The 20,712-nt window shown below is 55.7% G+C and overlaps 1 protein-coding gene across 1 annotated transcript in view; it reads right to left on the reverse strand.

Annotated features, from left to right (window-relative positions):
• Positions 1-830: 830 nt before the first annotated feature.
• LOC122389823 (guanine nucleotide-binding protein G(s) subunit alpha isoforms XLas-like) overlaps positions 831-20,712 on the reverse strand; it is a gene marked incomplete at its 3' end in the record, with an annotated part of 50,533 nt that continues 30,651 nt past the window's right edge. Inside the window, exons 3-5 of the mRNA XM_043382229.1 lie at positions 11,110-11,187; positions 7,684-7,855; positions 831-1,927 (exon numbers count right to left, since the gene is read on the reverse strand). Of these exons, the coding sequence (XP_043238164.1) occupies positions 831-1,927; positions 7,684-7,855; positions 11,110-11,146 (1,306 nt within the window). The remainder of the gene's footprint in view (positions 1,928-7,683; positions 7,856-11,109; positions 11,188-20,712) is intronic.

The raw sequence follows: 20,712 nt of genomic DNA on the forward strand, positions 1-20,712 counted from the left end.
AGAGAGGAGCTTACTGAAGGTCGCCACGAGTGAGCGACATGAACCGACCGCAATCCACTCAGTTTATCGCCGCATTGCAGCTCACTTTCATAACGTACTTTTACCTGAGCGCGGTCCATTCCAGGACATTCCAGTTCCATTGAAGCGGCGGCGGCGACGACTCATCGTTTCAGTCACGCCTGGTTGGATTCCTGGGAGTGGAATCAGTGGCGCGCCGGCCGCCCGGGCGGCCCGCTACCTCCGTATTTGGCGCGGGTCCGGCCCGGCGCGCCCGTCCAAGCCGTGGCGTGACCGAGACAGGGCTGACAGCCGCACGCAACAGGAAAATGCATGGATAATGAACGTGTAGCCAAAGCAAATGTCCATCACTCGGGCCTGAAAGCATGGCCTGATGCTGTGGCCATTGTTCGTTGGCAGGGGACAAAAATCGCGCGCGATATGCGAAAAGCACCGGTACATTGTCCGTAAAAAGGCCGACGGTATAGAAGGAGTGACACAGGCCGCCGGGGGCAACTGCCAGGAAAAGACGGCCATAGCGGCCAGGACAATACAGGGCGAAACAGATTAACACGCTGCACACTGCCTGCCCTTTTTCCTAGCACTGGAGGCATAACGTTCGCTGTATCTGCTCATGTTGCCTTGGTCATCACTATCAGTGCCAGTCGTACCGTTAGTAATGCATGACTCAGCTTATTAGTGCTTACGCAGTTGATGTGCGTGTGCAAGTAATTCAATATACGAGAAGTGTAGGCAAATAAATACATACACATGAGTAAAGTTGCATTTCAAGCCGCGGCGGCTATGTGCCTAATACCGATGCAGGTACTCACGTATGAATGCGGCGGCGGCCAGGACGCAGCCGACTGCCACGGCGCTAATTTCCGCCGTGCTGAGCTGACGCTGCTGGTCGGGTGCTGAGCCGCGCGCCTCCCGCCGCACCGTCTCGGCAGCCAGGGTGCTGCCGGAGGGCGCCCGTACCCCGGGGACCGGCCGGCTGGGCCCGCCGCTGCCCGACCACTCGGGGTCCGACCCAGAGGACCCCGAGTCGGGTACAGAGGCGGCCGGCAGGGCGGCGCCCGCCACCACCGCCGCCAGGCTGGCGTCCGGGCCATCGTCACCGTCACCGTCACCGTCGGCGTCACTGCCGTCGCCGGTGTTGGTCTGGTCTCCGTTGGACCCTGCGCCGGCCGGCTGTGAACTGCCAGTGTCCGGCGCTGACCCAGAGGCGACCCCAGCCTCGGGGTCGGACGGAGCCGGACGGCCCGGCGCCGGGTCCACTGCGACTGGCTCTGCGACTGGTTCTGCCACAGGCTCTTCAACAGGCTCCTCAACATGTTCAGCGACAGGCTCAGCCACTGGTTCAGGCACTGGTTCCGCCCCTGCTTCTGCGGCCGGTTCTTCTACAGGCACTGTCGCCGTTTCATCATGTTCCTCGTCCAGAGGCATCAGCGGCAGTGTGGCTGGGGTGGCCGCGTCGCTCTCCTCGGCAGACCCGCTGCCCTCGACATCGCCAGCGTCCGTCCGCTGCTCTCCCTCCGCTCTCTGCTCCTCCTCCCTCCTCCCCACCTCCTCCTCCTCCTCCTCGCTCTCCTGTCCTCCGCGCTCCCTGCCCTCCTTCACGGCCGAGGCGACCGCCTTTTCGAGCAGCTCCTCCTGGACGGCGCGCACGTTCGAGCGCCGCGCCATGATCTGCTCCTCCTCCTCCTCCTCCTGACTGTCGTCAGCGGTGACGCGCCGCTCGGGCAGCTCGGCCGTCAGCGCCGCGCTGCTCACCGCCACCAGCAGCCGCTGGCCGCCGGGCTGGGGCTGGGGCCAGCGCTGGTGCGGCGCCACCAGCCGCCGGAACTGCAGCAGGTCGGCAGGTCGCAGCACGGCCACCCGCCGGCCGTCCCGGGAGCGCACGTAGCCGTCCGACGGCGCCGCCGGCCTGGGGGCGAAAGGGCGACAGCGGTCAGATGGGGAAAGGTTGACACGGGGCGGAGCAATACGAAGTGGCGGAGGAGAGTAACATCTACTTCGGGACCATCTATGGAACCCTTCCCTTGGTAGTTTCCCAGTTCGCAGTCTGTTGTCGATCGTTCAGAAACTGGCAGTCGATCGTTTGAGGTCATAAGTTTACACTAACGAAACCCTTCGAACCAAACAGTTGGGTCGACCAAGCCCATACCCTCCACTGCCGACCGGCAAACGAGCTCCAGCCCCTGCATTGTTAGCGCTGGCAATATGGCTCCCCTGGGGCAGCAGGTCTGCAAAACCCACCCGAACTTCAATATTTATCCGGTGTAATTTCACATTCTGTTGCCGTTTGCTATCGCGTTCCCGGAGCCTATGTGGGCGGGAAATGCGCAGTTCCTGTGCACACCAGTCAATGCTGCCCCCTGTCGGATGGCGTCCCCGAAGGAACGACCACTGGGGATGGGGAGGAAGACGGTATTTCCGTCGTTTGTTGTCCCTGCAGGAGTCCACGAGGCTCCCGGGAAGGGGAGACAACGGGGCACTAGTGGGAACCATGAACCGTTATCTGTCGGAGCTGTGAATGGGGCGGCGCAGTACCGGGTAGGACAGCAGGGGGAACCATGGGTCCGGCCGAGGGTCACAGTATAGGTATATGGAGGGTCGATGCATGCTGCAATCGGCAGAAGCTTGGAAACGTGAACTTAGGCAGACATGCTGATCTTCCACTGATATAGGCACTTTGTTATCTCATCATGTGTGCAGAAACATGACATCTATGGTATGGCAGGCATCTATCGCTGTCAAGTCCAGGAATCTTAAATGATTGGACCGGCGAAAAGACCGCTGACGTGAATTGAAAGACGACAGATAGACGTCTATCCATCATCGGCTGGGCCAAATCAACGTCGACACTCTAACGGCCGCGGAATTTAATTCAAACGGACCCGGTAATTGACCGCAATCATTACACGCTCCGAGTCCATACTCACGGTAAACCCACTCCCAGGCTACTGAGTCCAGCGTACCAGCGTATCTGCGTATGAAGCCAGTACGCACAACGCTGAGACAGCCCCATGGGCTGTCTTAGCACTAAGCGGAAGTGAGCAGTTCCGGTGCCGGCTGCTCTGGACAGAGAACAGACACCTCTCTGTGCACATTTGTTATGGCCTTGCCGGTCTCCCAGCGCTCCGTGCTGCATCTCTGGCGCAGTCCTGCAGCCCACAGGCATCAGCTCCGCATCTCCGCCCGCGTCACCGGCGCGGACAGCCGGGGGCACATCCTGCGGATCCCGTCGGCACACGCACGGCACAGACGCCCATTGTGAGCCGGTGAGGCGGGAGCGGCCAAATAGCCGGCGGCGGATAAAGGCGCCGTGTGCCAGCCGACCCAAAGTGCCGCCTCCCAGATCTGGCGATGGGCCTCGAGATGGCCATTAGCGACGTGCTCGGAAAATTCTCGCCTCGTCGGCCGACGAACGCAGAGCGGAGGCCATCTCGGCGGCGTGCTCATCTTGTGGGACGGTGGAAGAGCGGAAGGCCGTAGGCAGATAGAAAATGCATGAATAGGGACGGCACAGTGCGGCGCTGAACACGCGCTCTATGGTGATAACTTCTGAATATTTCAGGACAGGCTCCGAGTGCTTCAGTGTAAATAGTAGCATTACACACACTGCGTTGAATTTTGTAAGTTCATTCGCTATGAGCGAGGTGCGTAGGCATGTGACAAAGTGCAACCCCTCAGTCGAACAGCCGGCCGTATGATGTCACCTCCAGATAGGTTTTCATTCCAGTCAGCATCCGCACACTTCACTGGTTTTCCCAGTTCTCCCACTTCTGAGACGCTGACGGCAGCACAGCCTCCCTGGCCCCTCCACTACAGCCCTTCCACACCTCGCGCCCCTGCCAGACACCAATGTAAACTTGGGCACGGCCGACCCCGCTGCCGATCACCCCCTCCCCGCCCCTCCCTGTGACCTCCTGACCCGCCGGCGGGGGGTGTTTACGGCTCCGCGGGAGGACACAGGTGCCGACTGAGCTCCCATCCGGCGCCTCGGGGTGTGGCTGACAGCCGGCGGTCACAGAGCGCTCAGCAGGGCGCCGCGGGGACAGACCCGAGATCTCCAGACGGGCACGGGCGCAGAGACCCACTGTGGCACGATCCGGAGAGAAACGAGACGATCTGGCGGCGCACCCCCGGCGGGTCAGGTGTCGGCCGGATGCCGGGAGTGGCGCAAAGGTGTGTCTGAGGTCAGACAGATGGTCCGGGTGGCAGCCTGAGAGGCGGACTAGTAGTGTGAAAGTGGCTGAGTGTTTACATTGAAGTATTTAGACTGCATGGATATAGGGGAAGGTGGGGTAAGACGGACCAGCTAAGATTTGAGGCCGCATATCTTGCTACACTGCTCTCGTAATTCATATTATCTATAGTCTTCGGAATGCTCAATCCTTCCTCTGTTGATACGTGTAAAGACTAAATTTCAAATTAAAGACATCTAGGTGGTGGATGCTCTTAAAGAGGGACATGTCAAAAACTCAGACAAGAAAAAACGTGGGGTAAGACGGACCACCCAGCAGTGCCTGCTATCCGTTCATGTGTGTTACACTTCTGCTCTGTACTCTTGTAAGAAAATGTAACCAGAATGGTAAAATAACAAAATGAGCCTTTATTCTTTACTCATGTGTGATGGAAGTGCAGCTAAAAGCTGGGAACATGTGTATTGATTGTCGTTTGGCATGAATGCATGCTAACTGAGCACTTGCATGCATGGCTCACATGCAACAAAGACTCCTTCCTGAAAAATTAGCTTACTTAAACTTGTGTCAATGTTTTGGAAAAGAACTTTCCATATGCAGGGTACAATGGACCACTACAGGGTAAGATGGACCACAGTGGTCCGTCTTGCCCCAAATCTAAATTCTGTCATTATCATGACGTATATGTCAAATAGCCCAACATTGCAAAACCTTCCCTTTCCTAAAGTGTGACTATAACTAAGTTTATAACTTTGTTCTTCACAGTTAAGTGCAAAATAAAAACTAATCATGCAAGAAAGGCGCCGTAATTGAATCACCCGTAGACCTCTTATATTAGATCGGTTTGACGAAAAACAACATTTTTCTCAATAACTCAAAAGCTATGCATCCTAGCAGCATGAGCTCAATGTGGCCATTGTAGCGAAGGAAAACAAACATAGTGAGTGCATAAAGCAGTAGATACCAGCAGCGGTTCAGCCGGGAGGGCTGGTGGTCCGTCTTGCCCCGCTGGGCCGTCTTACCCCACCTTCCCCTAAGATATGGGGCATGGCCTTTTCAACCAATTCTGGTGCTATCAGACAGCTGTTTGTTTTGTTTAGTTAGGAAGTGAGCAAATTGGCGTGCAAAAGACAGACAGCTGTTCCATATATTGAGATTGTCCTTTCAACACATAATTAGCTAAGTCAAAGACCAACTACTATTGACGCAGGTGGTGTCACCGCTTAGCTGAAAATGCTCAACGGCAACAAGTAAGACCTAAAAGCGCGGGTCCTATGTGCGGGCGTGTCAGGTGTGTCGGCTGCCATGTGTCTTTTGTGCCGGTTTTGTCCGGTATCTGGTGTGTCAGATGTGTCGGTTTTGTCCGGTATCACGTGTCGGGCAGGTGTCATAGCGCGGCGCGCACACCGGTCCGGCGGCGGCCGCTGCAGTGACACCGTCCCAGCACGCGGCCGGGCCGTGACTGCGCGCTCGGATTTCCTCCAGAGGACGCGGACGGACACGGCGCCCGAGCCATAGCGTGACAGGGAAAGGTCAGACAGCGGTTACAAGGCGGACGGCCGGGTCAGAAACGGGCGAAACCAGTTAGCAGAAGGCCGCCGACTCGAGCCCAAGTTCTGTAACAAGTCGCACGGCCCCGTTTAAGTATTCTGACAGGCGCTGAAAGTAGACTGAAATGTTCATGTGCTGCTCGTTACCAGAAACAGGGTGTCTTAAGCCAATCTTTGACACTGAATAAAACAGCATTACAGTGAAGTTAGAAGCATGCAGACAGCCTAGCCTTTGCAAGGTCGCAGGTCGTGTGAGGCGCCTCTATTGTTCAGGGAAGTATTCAGATTCGGAAAGAATGTTCCACTTTCAGCAACGATATTCATTCTGATTTCACTTCAGAACACAACAGTGCCCGTGATTAGGCCATCACCGAAATAAAGGAATTCACTCATTAGTAAATAAAAACGAGACACGAAAGGAACAAACAGGTTGCCCAAAGCGAAAACACCTTTGCGAACTTCTTCGGAGTGTTAATGCGTTGAAACAAGGACAACCATGCGGCTTTTCAGAATTTCTCTCTTCTCGCCGACACACCTTCCGAGAAAGATCATATCATCTCAGACGATGGCTCGGAGGGTGTTATTTCCATACCGGAGTAGGACAATCGACTGCTTTGATTAATTCGCAAAGGTGTGGCATCACCACATCAAGGCCGAAGGTAGCGGTGACCACAGCACCATCGGGTGCGAGGGTGAGGCGTGGTGAGAGGGAATCCTCCAACAGCGGAGAAATAAAATCCACAGAGAGCGGAGCACAAGCGACAGAATTAACCGCACATGCTGTGATTGTGGATTTGTCGTCACCAAAAAGTGGCAGGCCACACATCGAGCATTAACGGGACGTTGAATCGTGATTAGCGGGCCGAGGTGACACGACGCGACACCGAGCCAGTGGGGTCCAGGGAAGGGGCGTAGGGGGAGGGGAGGGGGGGGGGCGATAACGAGAAGGGTGGAGAAGAACAAACAGGCCGGCGGCGGCCCCGCCGTGGCCGGCCGATAACACGCGCAGTGTGAGCCGAGCCGCGGTGCACAAGGGGTGCGCGGAGTGTTTGCCCACCCACCATCCCCATCAACACCGTCCTGTCCTTTGTTCCCAAACGACCTTCGTCGTCCACCCGGGTTTGACGAAGCGGTGGCTCGCACAGAGCTGGAGGCGAAGATAAACCCGGGTGTTGACGGCCTTTCACAGCCAAACGGGGAGGGGAGTTGATCGGAGGACACGCGAAGTAGCATCACTGTCGCCGATGCGATAGACAATGACATGTTCCGTACTACATGAGCTGTTGAGCGATTTACAGCACAATCCATAATTCCAAGCAGCTATGCCTGTATTTCAGTCTCTCGTTACCTATGAGAAAAAGGTTTCATGCTATCCACGAGCCAGTGGTAAACGTTTCACCTCTGATACAGCGTGACACACATCACACCTAGCGTCACAAAAATGCAGTGGCGACTGTGTGTCGGAAAGTGGGCGGCATTAACTGTACCGGGGCTGATCTCGCTGTAAAGACCAACGGCAGCAGGCCGTTACAAATAACACAGACACAAGCAGTTACGGGTGAGCGCGCTCCAGAATTAAATGGTGTCTGGGATACTGCCGCCATGGATTGCTGGGCACTGGGGGAGATTATAGCAGTAAAACGGAAATGAAACGCCTACCAGAGACCGGATAAAAGACATCGACCGACAAATTAGGGGATTAACTTTATGCGAGTCTGTCAAGTATGCACGTGCGCTCTGGTTCGTTCAATGTTGTTATATAAAATGAAAACTTCTAACAATGTAATTGGTTCTTTTTCTCGTGTCCCTTTCCAAGTGTCGGTATTTCATCAGTACACTCGGGCCATTTGCAGTCCAATTCATCCCGCCGAATCTTCCTACCTGCCTGTTACGCCCCACCACTCTCCTATCTCATGCAGTCTTACCGCGGTGGTCCTGGTGGCGGGGCTGCCGGCGCGGGGGCCGGCCCGGTCCCCTCCACCGGGCGCAGGGAGTCATCAGCGGACGGCACGAGCTCCCTGGGCGCCGCGGCCGTCAGGGAGGTCAGCGTCAGCGTCAGCAGCGCCAGCAACAGCGGCAGCGAGGTCCGACCATGGTCTGAAATGGTACGCGGCCTCGGTCAGTTCAGGGGCCAGTACGGCAGGGGTGGACCGACCAGGGTGGAGCAATGGTTACCAGGGGCACGGACGATAGGCGCCCACCGCCAGCCCACCCGGCGACGTCAGTCAACACGCATATCACTCAGCAGAACGGTCCCTCAATACACACATCAATCAGCGTATACGTCAGTCGCCGCCTCATCATATACCCCAGCCGCGCATCACTTGCTAGTCGGTAACACACATCGCTCACCGCTCGCCGCTAATATAAGCTGCTAGAACCCACACACGACACCGTATCGCTCACCGGCGACCATTGCAGCGTGTTACGTAAGCAAAGGTGCGTAATTGATAACGTGCTGGAGCTATAAACCGTCTACCAGGGCCAAAAAGGTGGCAGGATAAAAAGCTGAAGCTCAGTCTTGAAACGGGATTTCGTATAGAAAATAACCGAAAAGCACCAAGAAGCACTGGAGATCGAAATGAAACGATTCAGCGGAACAATGCACAGTAAAGGCCAAGCCACGAGTGAAGAAACTGAAACAATAACACCGCTAAATGCAAACCTTCACCAACACACAGCCCTTGCGCTACCGTGCGCCAGGGAGGCGCCCCGGAGTGTCACCTACGCGGCGTGCGCCACTCACGTCGCACGTGCGCCATTAGTGCTGTCACTGGTGCCACTGGCTGCGGCGGGTCGGCCGCAGAGGCTTCCCCCGAGGTCGGTCAGGTCAGCCGTGTCAATACCTAGGGCTTCCGTGTCGTGTGAGCGGTGTGCTCACGACATCCGCTGACCCCGCGCCCCGCCCGCGGTCACAGAAGGACGGCACACGCACCCCGACCGACAGAATAGTGGATAGGTAGGTACTGCGATAAGTAATGGCACTCGGACCCCCGGAACCATGTCACAGGACACCGCAAAGAGCGGCCAGCCGGCTGTGATCGCCAAGCCGGCGATCAAAAGACAGAACTCGGACTGCGGTGTCTACAGGCCAGTGGCAGCGCGAATCAGTGCTGGCCTTCGCTAACGAGAGTTTGGCATTTCATCCTGTCGACTAACAGAGATAATCCGTGCCGACAGCCGGATATAGCCCATCAAACGCCGATTGAAGTCACGCCTCTATGCGATGCCAATTGGTGCTGGTTGGGTACAGTCGGTTGTATGGTGGCGTAAAGATAGAATATGACGCGCGGTTCGTGCCAAACAGGGCCCATGAAAGACACTAACGCCTGTGTGATTGATGCAACTCAGAATAGCCGATGGCGGGCGGAGCTTGAGCCGACCCCAGGAATAGACGATACGTGACCTGAGCCAAATTGGGTTACGTGAGGTCCGGTGAAGTCGGAGGCGGTGGGTACTACCCTGGAGGAGGTGTGCCGTGCGGCAGACCTGCACTGTGTCCGGTCGGGGCCACAGTTCAGGGTCTGGACCGGTCTGTCTGACCTCTCCCCCGGAGCTGGGCGTGTCAGACCGCCGTCTGGTCGGGTCGCCGCCCCAGTCTGGATCGTTGTCTGGACCGACCGGGGGGCTCTGCCGGGCCGACAGTTTGCCATCGATCGCGACGGGCGGTCGTCGGCAGCGGCGGCGGCTGTGGCGCAGGTCCGCGCCGGCCGACCGGCCGGCCGACGCCCCGAAATAGCCGTCGACCGACCGACCGAGCGGCTCTCCGTGCCGCCCGGGCGGCGGCGCCGTCCGTCCATCAGCCGGCCAGGTCATGACCCGGCGTCCTCAGCTGAGGTGCAGTCCGCGGGGAACAGGCACACACTACGGGCGAGCTCGTCCCGGCACTGCTGGTCCCTCGGAGACAGGCCGTCCAACGGGTATGTGGAGGGGAGAAGAAAGGAAACGGACACGACAGGCACTTTGTAGAGGCGAAAGGTCAGCGGCGGCTGCGAACGAATGGGTTTTTAATTTCCACAAAAAGTGGACAAACTGGTCTCCGTAAGGGAAGGGGCGTGATCAAGGCCATTCGTGGATGGAGCTGAACAAAACTTGAGGTAGAGAGGAAGAGAGATAGAGAGGTAGAGAGGTAGAGAGAGAGAGAGAGAGAGAGAGAGAGAGAGAGAGAGAGAGAGAGAGAGAGAGAGAGAGAGAGAGAGAGAGAGAGAGAGAGAGAGAGAGAGAGAGAGAGAGAGAGAGAGAGAGAGAGAGAGAGAGACCATCTACAGGCCACAGTCCGATGATAGTTTGGCGAACCATTACTGTTCCGTTCCAACTTTCTGTCCTAATGCTGTCACTTAGAGCTTTTTATTGGCCGTTTCCACATAAATGTGGGATAAATGGGTGCCTTTCAGCAAACTAAAAACTAAGAAAAAGGCTACGTTTCGTGCTTTCTTGCTGTGAATACCAATCCCTTGTTCCCCTGTTTCATATCATAAAAGAAAGGCAAACTGATTCTATCAGCAGTAGGGCACTGAGCCTCTCAAAAGCAATTGGAACTTCCCTGGATTTTTTTTTCTAAGATAGTCCGTTACCCATGATCAGGTAACCAGGAGTGCCCCCTCCCACAGTCCCGGCGACGCACAGAGACCTTACTTTAACACCAGGTAACATAATAACATAACGGATGGTAACATAATGGATGCCATACGTTTGTTACCTACATAGGTGCGGCAGATACAATAAAAATAACACATTAAAGTGAGTCAATAACTACACAATATAAATGACTTTTTCAGGTAATGGAGTGTTTACTTACATATTACAGCCTAATATCAAAATATTTAATTTCAAAATGCGATTGGTGGCGCAAATTAGGGTACACACAGTGAACTGTGACTAACATACCACATATATCAGCCATATCAGGGCTTATGGTGATCCCCTGCGCGGATCCGGAATTCAGGGTTATCTCTGACTCAGGACAAACTTCTGAGTGACGTCAACTGCTATCATGAGGAGACGTCGCGCATTAATTTTAAAGCATGGCAAAGATTGCCTATCCATAGATTGTTATATATCACAAAAGCACTCGATAATCGTTCGTCGACGCAATGAACCTGTCGTGAGAGATTAAGTAAATGGCGATCTGCGCATTTGAGGCCCGAAGTCCCTCACCTGTATAACATATTTGGATAAAGTGACCCAAAGGTCAACGATGCACTGTTGGCCGCTGGGCAAAAAGACTTCCCCTATTAATCACATTTTTAGAATGGCATTGCAAATAATATCCAATGTTTACGAATCTCCTATCAAAATGTAGTTTATTTACACCTGATCTCGCCGCAGTGGGTTTCGATAGGCGAACATACCGTGTTGGTCAGGAACGGTGGCCAGAGTCCGGGACATGTCTCATTTCAGGGCAGCCCGGCCGGTTGGTGGCCCACGCCCTGTAACAGAGAACACGGCACATGTCAGACTTAGGTCAGACACAGCACAGGCACAGGTCGCCACGGTGCAGAGCTAACGGAGAACATGGCACAGGTCAGACTCATGACGGTATCGAGCGCACATAACTGGTGATACACACAACTAGAGGTGGCAAAATGTGGACCCGAGGACCCGGTCCAAAGAACCAGTCTGGACCCATATGGGTCCAGATTGGTTCCTGGAAATTTTCTGACGAGTCCAACCGGGTCCTACCAAAAACTGTACAACTTGCACACTACACATTATTGCAAAATATGAAGTCAATGAAGTGAATGTTTCTTGGCACACAGTAGCTCATGAGTATTCCCAGTGAGAAATAGGCTGCTTTACATGATGCAACTAATGATACCTACAAATAGTTTGTATTAATCGACTTTTGGGGAGCCGGGTCCATTTGGGTCCGATTCCAACTAAGGCCGGGTCCGACTGGTTCCAGAAATGTCCAGCCGGGTCTGGTTCGAGTCTGGTTCCCAAAATTTTTATCTTTTGCCACCTCTACACACAACACACTAGAAAATGTCAGACTTGAACGGTCTTGTGCACAGAACAAACGGAGCACATCGTAATCGTTTTAGACCAGTGGCGTACCCAGGAATTTGCGAAGGACCAGGGCATCGACTGGAGGGGCGCCAACACTGGACAGAGGGGCGCCACCCACCATCATCTAGGAGCGCGACGCTATCGATTGGAGGGGCGCCAATACTGGACAAAGGGGCGCCACCGGCAGGCACGTACCCAGGATTTCGCCCAGGAGGGGGCCACCTGCTTTCGAAGGGGCCCCCACAGTGTATAGGGCCCCCGGGTTCCCCGGGGGCCCCCGGGAGTCATGAAGAACCTTTCGATGGTGGGGGGGGGGGGGCATAGTGGATCTGGTCTCTCCTGCAGACGTAGGTGAGAAAACGCCACGTGTGTGGGAAAACGCAATTCAGTTCTTTACAACCTAATGCAGCATTTGGTTGTGATTTCTCGCGTTCAACTTCATCAAAGTCAATTAAAACGGTCTCTGTAACGGTCTAAGCCTTGAGAAAATGTGGAAAATTGGAAAGTAAAAATATTTTTGCTTGAGGAGTGTGCATGAAACGCACGGCATTTTATGAGCGAGCGCCTCAATTACTGAACATCCTCCAATTCCGGATATGTAGGTATATAATATAATAGTGGGGAATAAATGTCTCGTTATCGGAATTCCACTATCTGGCAACTAGCCCTATGTAAACGCGGCTATTATATGTTTCACTAGCCCGCGCCCGGCTGGGGGTCCTGGATTTCCACGCCCTGCTGCCCCCCCCCCTTGCAACTCGGCTCCTGGGCCACGTAGCGATACGCGGAAGGCGGCGTTCGAAAGAGCGTAAAAAATAATGACGAAATCACTTCGGTCAATTTTTTGGTCAGGTCAAAGATGAGGTCACCAGAGGTCATTGAAGGCAAAATTTCGCCGATTTCCAGGTCGAATGTCGAAAATTTCCAAGAAGCCAACGCATAACTCGGGAACCAATAGAGCTACAGCGCCGCGGAAAAGTGCATTCGATAGCCCTATTAACACCCTTTCTGAGTAATTCTATCAGATTTGACCTAACGTCAACGGTTTTGCCTGCAGGGGGCAAAAACTGCAAAAATAGCCGATTTTTTTCGGAAACAGTTTTTCTGCAATAACTTTTGACCCAAGCCTTGTACGAGCTTACTTTCACCGGCATCGTGTTCCTCTCGTCAAGACGCATCGAATGAACTATAACTTGACCTTGAAAGGTCAACTTGAAAATTTGACCTCAGGTCAAGGTCATGACCTGACCGGAAAGGGTCATGTTGCATATCAGTCGATCCGTATCGTCGAGCTGAACACATATAACGCGTTTTCATCGCTCTAGCATGCCTCTATCAAAAGTTATTTGCGAAAAACTGTTAAATACCATTCGTGACCTAAGATGACCTCAAGGCACAAACAAGGGTCACGGACACCATTCTCATGTTCAGTGTGTCTAAACCACTTGTAATTCGGTGTTTGGGAGTGTTTATAATGTCCTTCGTCCAAAAGAGGCGCATTTCAATTTTCTCCCAGACTTATAATGGGGAGGTCGCAAAGTTGACCTGGCCTTAGGTCATCAATATCAAAATTCTGAGATATACATTTTGTACATGCTATTGCTCCTAGCAATCGCTGAAAGTTTCAAAGCGATCGGTCACTCGGTGTAGCTATGACAGACATTGAAACTTTTTATGAGGTGAGGTCACTTCAAGTGACCTGGTGACCTGACCTTGAATGACCTTGGTCTGAAATTTTCACAACATGTGTATAATTGATGTATGATAAGGTGTACCAAAAACGGCTCCTTCAGATGAGTGCCTACTCCAGTCACTACTTATATCCAGTAGCCAGTAGCCACTCAGATGATTTGGGATCAATCAGGTGATAAGCGTACTTTCAGACGACCAGGGGCCCCCAGTCGACCAGGGGTTCCCAGGCGACCAGGTCCTCCAGATGACTAGGGGCCCCACTGCCCCAGGCGACCAGGGCCCTCCAGGCGACCAAGGGCCAATGCGATCAGGTCCCCAAAGCGATCAGGGGCCCCCAGGCGACCAGGGGGCCCCATGCGACCAGGGGGCCCCATGCGACCAGGCCCCCGGCTACCAGGGGCCCCCAGGCGACCAGGGGCCCTTTAGGTGACCAGCGGCCCTCAGGCGATCAGGGGCCCCCAGGCGACCAGGGGATCCCAGGCTACCAGGGGCCCAAGGCGACCAGGGTCCCCCAGGCGACTAGGGGCGACCGGGGGCCCCAGGCAACCAGGGTCCCCATGCGGCCAGGCCCCCCGGCTACCAGGGGCCCCCTGGGCGACTAGGTACCCCCAGGCGATCAGGGGCCTCAATATCATGCAACCAGAGGCCCCCCATGCGACTAGGGCCCCCTAGGCGACTAGGGGCCACAGACTATCAGGGGCCCATACGACCAGGCCCCGGGCTATCAGGCCCCCTAGGCAACTAGGGGCCCCAGTCGATCAGGGGCCTCATGCGACCAGAGGCCCCCCATGCGACCAGGGCCCCCTAGGCGACTAGGGGCCACGCCGCCACAGGCTATCAGGGGCCCCATGAGACCAGGCCCCCGGCTACCAGAGGCCCCCTAGGCGACCAGGGGCCCAGGAAACTGGGGGCCCTTGGATGACTGCAGGGGCCCCTCGGGTACCCAGGGCACATAAATGAAACTTTAATATCAATTTTTCTTCCGAGTAAAAGACATTTTATCCAGTGTTTAAAAAAATATCCTGGGGCCTGAGGGGCCCCCTGAGCGCCCCCCTTGGGTACGTCACTGGCCACCGGCCCACCATATCGTCTAGGAGGGCGCCACTATCACCAGAGGAGCGCCAATACTGGACAGAGGGGCTTCGCCATCAACTAGAAGCGCGCCGCTATCGACTGGAGGAGCGCCAACACTGGACAGAGGGGCGCCAGTCACTGAGGGCGCCGGGGACGATGAGCCAAAGGGACAGGGCATGCACGGAATGTCCTGTATGTGCGTACGCCACTGTTTTAGACCAAGGATGTTACCAGAACTCCGCACGAGACACAAAACTGCACTAGACACATGCAAGTGACAGAGACCGACATCAAAAACTCACTCAATACACTCCAGCAAGCATTCCGTGATCAAAGCACAAATCAGATCAAAGCGCGTATGCCCTCGGCAGTAATAACTTCAACACTGAGCCCTCTCAGTCCGTTGCCATCGCTGCGATTTCCTTCAATATTGAAAATTCACAAATATAATGGATATCACGTCCTTCCGCCAACGTCACGGTGCAGGCGGTCCGGACAGGTTGAGGTGAGCCGAACCGAGAACAATGGACGAGCCGATCGATGTTTATAGGAGTGCACAACACACGGCACCGTCCAGCAGGGTACGGCACGGCGCAGTACAGCACGGCACGAACAGTACGTCCCCCAGCCATTCTGGAGCGTTCGTCAGGGGCAGACGGCCCCAATTCACCAGCCAGCAGCGGCAGGAAGCATGCAAGGCGGCCCACCGCGCACCGCTGCCCCCGGCGAGGTCACGGCGCCAGCCACCCGGCTAATCCCGATTCAGCGGGGCTCGGCTAATCACACAGCCCCTTACCTCACGCTCATATTTCCGCCACACGGAGCGTAAGGTGGAGGGACACCCAGGGGAGGGGGCTGCAGGCACGTGTCCCCGCAGACCCACCGGAGCCAAGGACACGGGTCTACACTCCCCAGAGCGGCCCGCGCCGGCGCTACCTGGTAATTCAGAGGAGCGCCGCCGCTGGAGCTCAGCCGGCAGAGAGCCTTTTACGAGCGCGCCAGAGTGCAGACATGCCTGTGGCCCGATAATGCGGCACTTTGGGCGGTAATGGACGCATTCCTGCATGGTGAGGAACCCGGAGGGACACACGTGGCTGGCAGAGCCGCCATTACCGTGAAATCACCAGCCTGAGAGCGAGGATGGTGCAGACTTCACTATCCGTCCACCTGGTGCTGTTTTACAGTTCCATCAAACCGAGAGCTGGCTCACAGACCACGGCGTAAGCTGGAACAACAGCCTTGGCTTAACTAAAGACAGGGCACCGCCTTATCAGCATCCATTTGTTTGTGTGCCATCCATATGTTTATATTTCCGATCATACACACAGCCCCCGCCCGGGCTGCAGCGCGGACCGAGCCGCCCCACTCCGGCTGGTCCCGCCGACCTGTGGCGGCCACGTGGGCGTCAGCCGGCGCTAGGCCAGGGGCCTCCGTCCGCCCCATGGCCCGCCGCATTGCGACACCGCACCCGGGCCGGCCGGCCGGCCGGGGCATTCGGTCGAAATATGCTGATCAGTGAGCCGGGCCCGGCGCGGCGCGGCGAGGCCGTCCGGTCGGACGGGGCGGGGCTGTCGCCGGGTCCGCCGCGCTGCTCGGCCCACGTCTGTCCGCCCGGTGACCGAGACGGCAGGCCGGAGCCGCCTGGTAACTGCAGCCGTGGCGACGCACCCGGAGACGGCCTTACTGCGCGGCGCACGGCCTCACTGCACGGCCAGCCCGCTGACAGAACTGGCTGGCCAGGCGGGAAGTCAACAGCACGCTACTGACTCATGTTAGCGGCGGAGTGGAGGTGACACAACATCAGCCGGTCAGAGAAACAGGACGACTGAGGGCGAATGTACGTTTGAAAATAAAATTCGTATAATCATGCAAACTATTTATAATCGAAACTCCTGACGTCAAATTTATTAATGATCACTCTTTCCGCGACGTAAGCCCTCAGCGCTCCGTTTGTGACCCCACGCCCGGTGCCCCCCACACCCAACAGCGAGCCGGCGCTCCCCGCCAGTCCGGCGGGCGGTGGCGTCCGCTCCCTTCCCGCCCGTTCGACGATGGAATGCGGCCAGTCGGGTCGTCCGCCGCCGAGCCGTCCGAGCGCGCGGTCCGCGGCCACTGACAAGGTCGTCCGAGTACACGGTGAATGTGCCGGCATGGCGTTCGAAGGCACGCCGGTCTCGCACACCTGTCTGTTAGGTGCGTAAAGGCTCACACCTGCTAATGAAGACTCCTCCTTCCACACGGAGCTCGGAAACGTTCGGCGGTAGCTCAAAGAGAGAAGAGTATCGGGCGCCTCTCAGTGATAGTTACTGTACCCGGTACTAGCTACAGAGTTGGGTACTCACAGAAGCGCAGACACTTGTTGAAGTCTGGGCGTGTTGTTCACTCTACGTCCGTCTCTGGTTGAGAGCGATAGAGCGGAGCTGGATGGAACACTCAATCACCCCACTCGTCGCTCGCTTGGCTACAGAGATAACGACGAAATGAAAAACGGCCAATTCTCTCTACTGATGTGCGGGGCGCCGAGCAATCGACGGGCCCTCTCGCGTTCAGACGCACACAGATCTATCAAAGGACGAGCACTGGGCCGCGTTTGTCGGGTCAGCCGCCTCTCCGTCTCGACTGGAGACCGCTTAGTCACCGCTGTAAGGACGTGATCGTACGTAATACGTATATCCGCCGAGTCGACCTCGATGACTGTTAGTCACGTCTTGAGGTGTGACCTCACATCCGCTACATTAGCTCAGAACAGAGGATCTGAGGCCCCCAGAGTTCACCAGCCCGCGCACGAGCTGCGTGTCCTCAATGTTGGCGGCACGGGAAGTGACACGTGTCTGTGACAGGCCTCCGTCACGCGCGTCACGGGACCCACACGCGTGACGAATTTGTGTCACCATGCGTGTGGCGAACCGTCACCGCTGTGTTCCGATTGGTGTGGTTGGCGAATGGAGCAGCGCTGTTCTGACAAACAATAGTGAATCGATGATTGATCACGCCAAGGCTATATATATAAGGTAGGCCGCTCCGCCCTCAAAAGTGGGCATGCGTGGGCGCCGCCATCTTGGAACTTGGCTCGGCAACCGACGAAGCAGCAGTGACGTCACGATACCCTAGCGTACCGCCCGCTGGGCTGTGCATAGGCATGAACGCCCGACGGATTTTGCGGATAATCGATGTTTTGCGCTTGTGGTTCGGCCGGTTCACACAATTTATGTTTTTTTAATGTCCTGCATTCCCTATCAAGTAACTAATCCCGCTCAAATTTATTCAGGATATCCACCAAAATAATCCAGAAAGTGCAGCTATTGGTGACGATGGCTGTACAAGACTGGATAATTTCACGCGACATTCTGCATTCCAGTAACGGATCCAGGGGGGGGGGGGGCACTAGACCATGGTCCGTTCCAAATGTCTAGTTTGCCCTAAAAAAGGACAAGATATTACGCCAATAATGGAAGTGGTAGTGCATGAAAAGAAATGAATCTCCGTTAATCTTTGGGCCTCTCCAAAACTCCGTACAGCCCGTGATGCATTCCCAGAGAGCAACGGTGGTTGAAATCTGACTGGGGTATCTGGCTCTGACGGCACCTAACTGTTTAAGCCCCCTCTGCTCCACAAATTGCAATACCCCCAACATTATCTCAAAACACTTTGAGATATTCCGCATGGTCCACACTACGTCTTGGCGTTAAGCATGTTGTCACGTCTGTTTCCGCGATGGATAGATATCATTTTGAACAAAACACCAGAAACGGGAGCGAGTATTTTATATGTTGAAAGATCGTCGCCGAGATAAATACAGATGAGGATTTCGAGAGCTATACACATGAGGAATAACAACGTTCACACTACATGTCCGCATATTTCCCGGCAGTCATTGACATTTAGAACGGTAGCATAACGGTGGCATGGAATATAGCAGAGTTCATTCTTAAATTATTCCCACGGTACCTTTCAGAACACAAGAAATATCACCCAATGATCTGCCCCGTTCACCATGTGATACGCACATGTTTCCAGTTCACTGGGCATGTTGCCGCAACTGCTTCAAAGCTCGACGACGAGCCACCTCCGCTGCGCGATTCTCGTTTAACAAACGAATTCGGATCCACATGCGCGTGCTCACGAACTTCTTGAGGACAACGTCGGCTCGTCCAACTCCTTTCATTTTGAGCTGTTCAAGGAGGTGGCGTTTCACACCCGAGTGCGGGTAATATCGCCTTCCCATAGCTGCGCAAAAGGCAACTTCCAGCTCGCGGCAGTCCTGCAGCCACTGCTCACTCGGCACAGTGAGGCTGCCACGGCTGAGTGCCCGGATCCACGAGGCAGGCACTGATGCGCACTGAGCGCCGGCGTCCCCGCTGTCCGTCGGCAGGCCCAGCGTTGCGTCCACGGAGCGACACTTAGACGCCACGTATCCGGCAACAAAAGAAAACGCCTCTTCCGCCTGACTCCGCAACTCCTCTCCCACACTGCCCAACTCGACCTCGTCTCGCTCGTCCTCATCCAGCACTATCGGCGGTGGCGGGCCTCTACCCACTGCCTCCGAGAAGGTGGCAGTGAGGAGCTCTTCCTCCTCCTCGGCCGCCTCCTCATCAGCGTCCCTTGTGTTGTCCGGACCGACGGCTTGGCGAGTGGCTGGGATGGTGGCCGTGCTTGCAGTATCAGGACGGGTGGCCGGATTCGCTACGGCCGCGCCGGAGGCCGGAGGCACCACGGCCGCGCTGGAGCCCGGAGGCACCACGGCCGCGCCGGAGGCCGGAGGCACCACGGCCGCGCCGGAGGCCGGAGGCACCACGGCCGCGCCGGAGCCCGAGGAAGGCGTGGTCGGGCACGCCGACGGAGCGCAGCGGTGTAGCGCACGTCCTGTCAGGTACTGGGTACTGTCCGGCTGTGCAGTCCGCAGCATTCTTACTGGGATCGCAGGCGACCGACTTGATGCCGCCATCAGCGGCTGCGCAGAGATCAGCAGCATCCTCAGTCGCATTTGAGCGCCAACAGCCGTCGGGTGATTTTCGGCGCCGCACATGGCCCTGATTTGGGAAAACAAGTTTTCCACCAGGTCCTGATTTAGATGCGACGTAAGGACATACTTGAGGCCAAACTTGCGCACGTCCTCAAGCACGCCAACCACCGACTGGATGTTCCGGAGGAACCCTTGCTGAAACGGCAGCTTGCGCGGTGGTCCCGTTCGGCGCCGCTTGAAAGGGGGCTGGGCAGATGACCGTTCGGGCGTCACCTTCACTGCGCCGCGGATCAGCTCGGCTCCTTCGGCGAGCGCCTGCCGCTGCACTGCTTCTGCCTCCGGAGTCGCTCCGAACCCTCTCCGCTCCACTTTTGCGTCGAAGGCAGAGCTGCTGTTCAGCACGTCGAAAAGCCTGTCCATTTTTTCGATTGCTGCAGCTTCCGCTGCGAACTGTGGCAGGAACAGACGGACGAAGGCCGCCACTCTCGCGGAGAACAGCTGGGTGGCGAGGTACACCCGCTGGCTGGTTTGTCCTCGAGCCTGCGGATGGAAAGACACATATTGGCTGGTCAAGCATAGTAAAAAATAAATAAATAAACTGTAACGATATTCGATGGTATGCGAACATTGAACGAAGATAAAAAATGTGGCAGTGCTTGATTTGGAAATTGGCAAGAGTATTTGGAAAACAGGTCGGAATAAAATAATAAGTAGCAAACAACACATAGGTATATAGTTACAGTTGGCAAATCTATATTTTACATCAAATTCTATCTTCATGGCTCCAGTTTAAATGTATGCCTCGCCCCGCCGCCCTCAGCGCCGCAGCGCCCCAGGCGGGGGGGGGGGCAGCTCGCCGCAGCGCCTAAGCCCCCGCCCAACTAAAAATAAAAAAAAAAATGCAAAGGAAAAGTGAGTGCAAATATCATCTCACCGTTACGTGGAGTGGCGTTAGCTTGTGACAGGCCTTCATCTCTGATGTTGCTTGCAGCTGCAGAACGGCGTTGAAGACGGCCGCGTTGAGAACTGTGCCGTCCTCCAGACGCATGCCTGATTCTAGCACGTGATGGCGTAGCAGCTTCATGAGATGAGGCGTATCAGAAAACACCCAGACACGCCTGAAGAGGAAGAGCACACGATAATGGTTATTAATAAAGTGCAGCACCAGCAGCAGCTTCTATTATACAGTTTTTTTTTCTTCAAAAGGAATGTAAGC

Source organism: Amphibalanus amphitrite, unplaced genomic scaffold (assembly GCF_019059575.1).
Source record: "Amphibalanus amphitrite isolate SeventyFive unplaced genomic scaffold, NRLGWU_Aamphi_draft 000373F_arrow, whole genome shotgun sequence".
In the NCBI taxonomy this organism is placed as follows: Eukaryota; Metazoa; Arthropoda; class Thecostraca; order Balanomorpha; family Balanidae; genus Amphibalanus; species Amphibalanus amphitrite.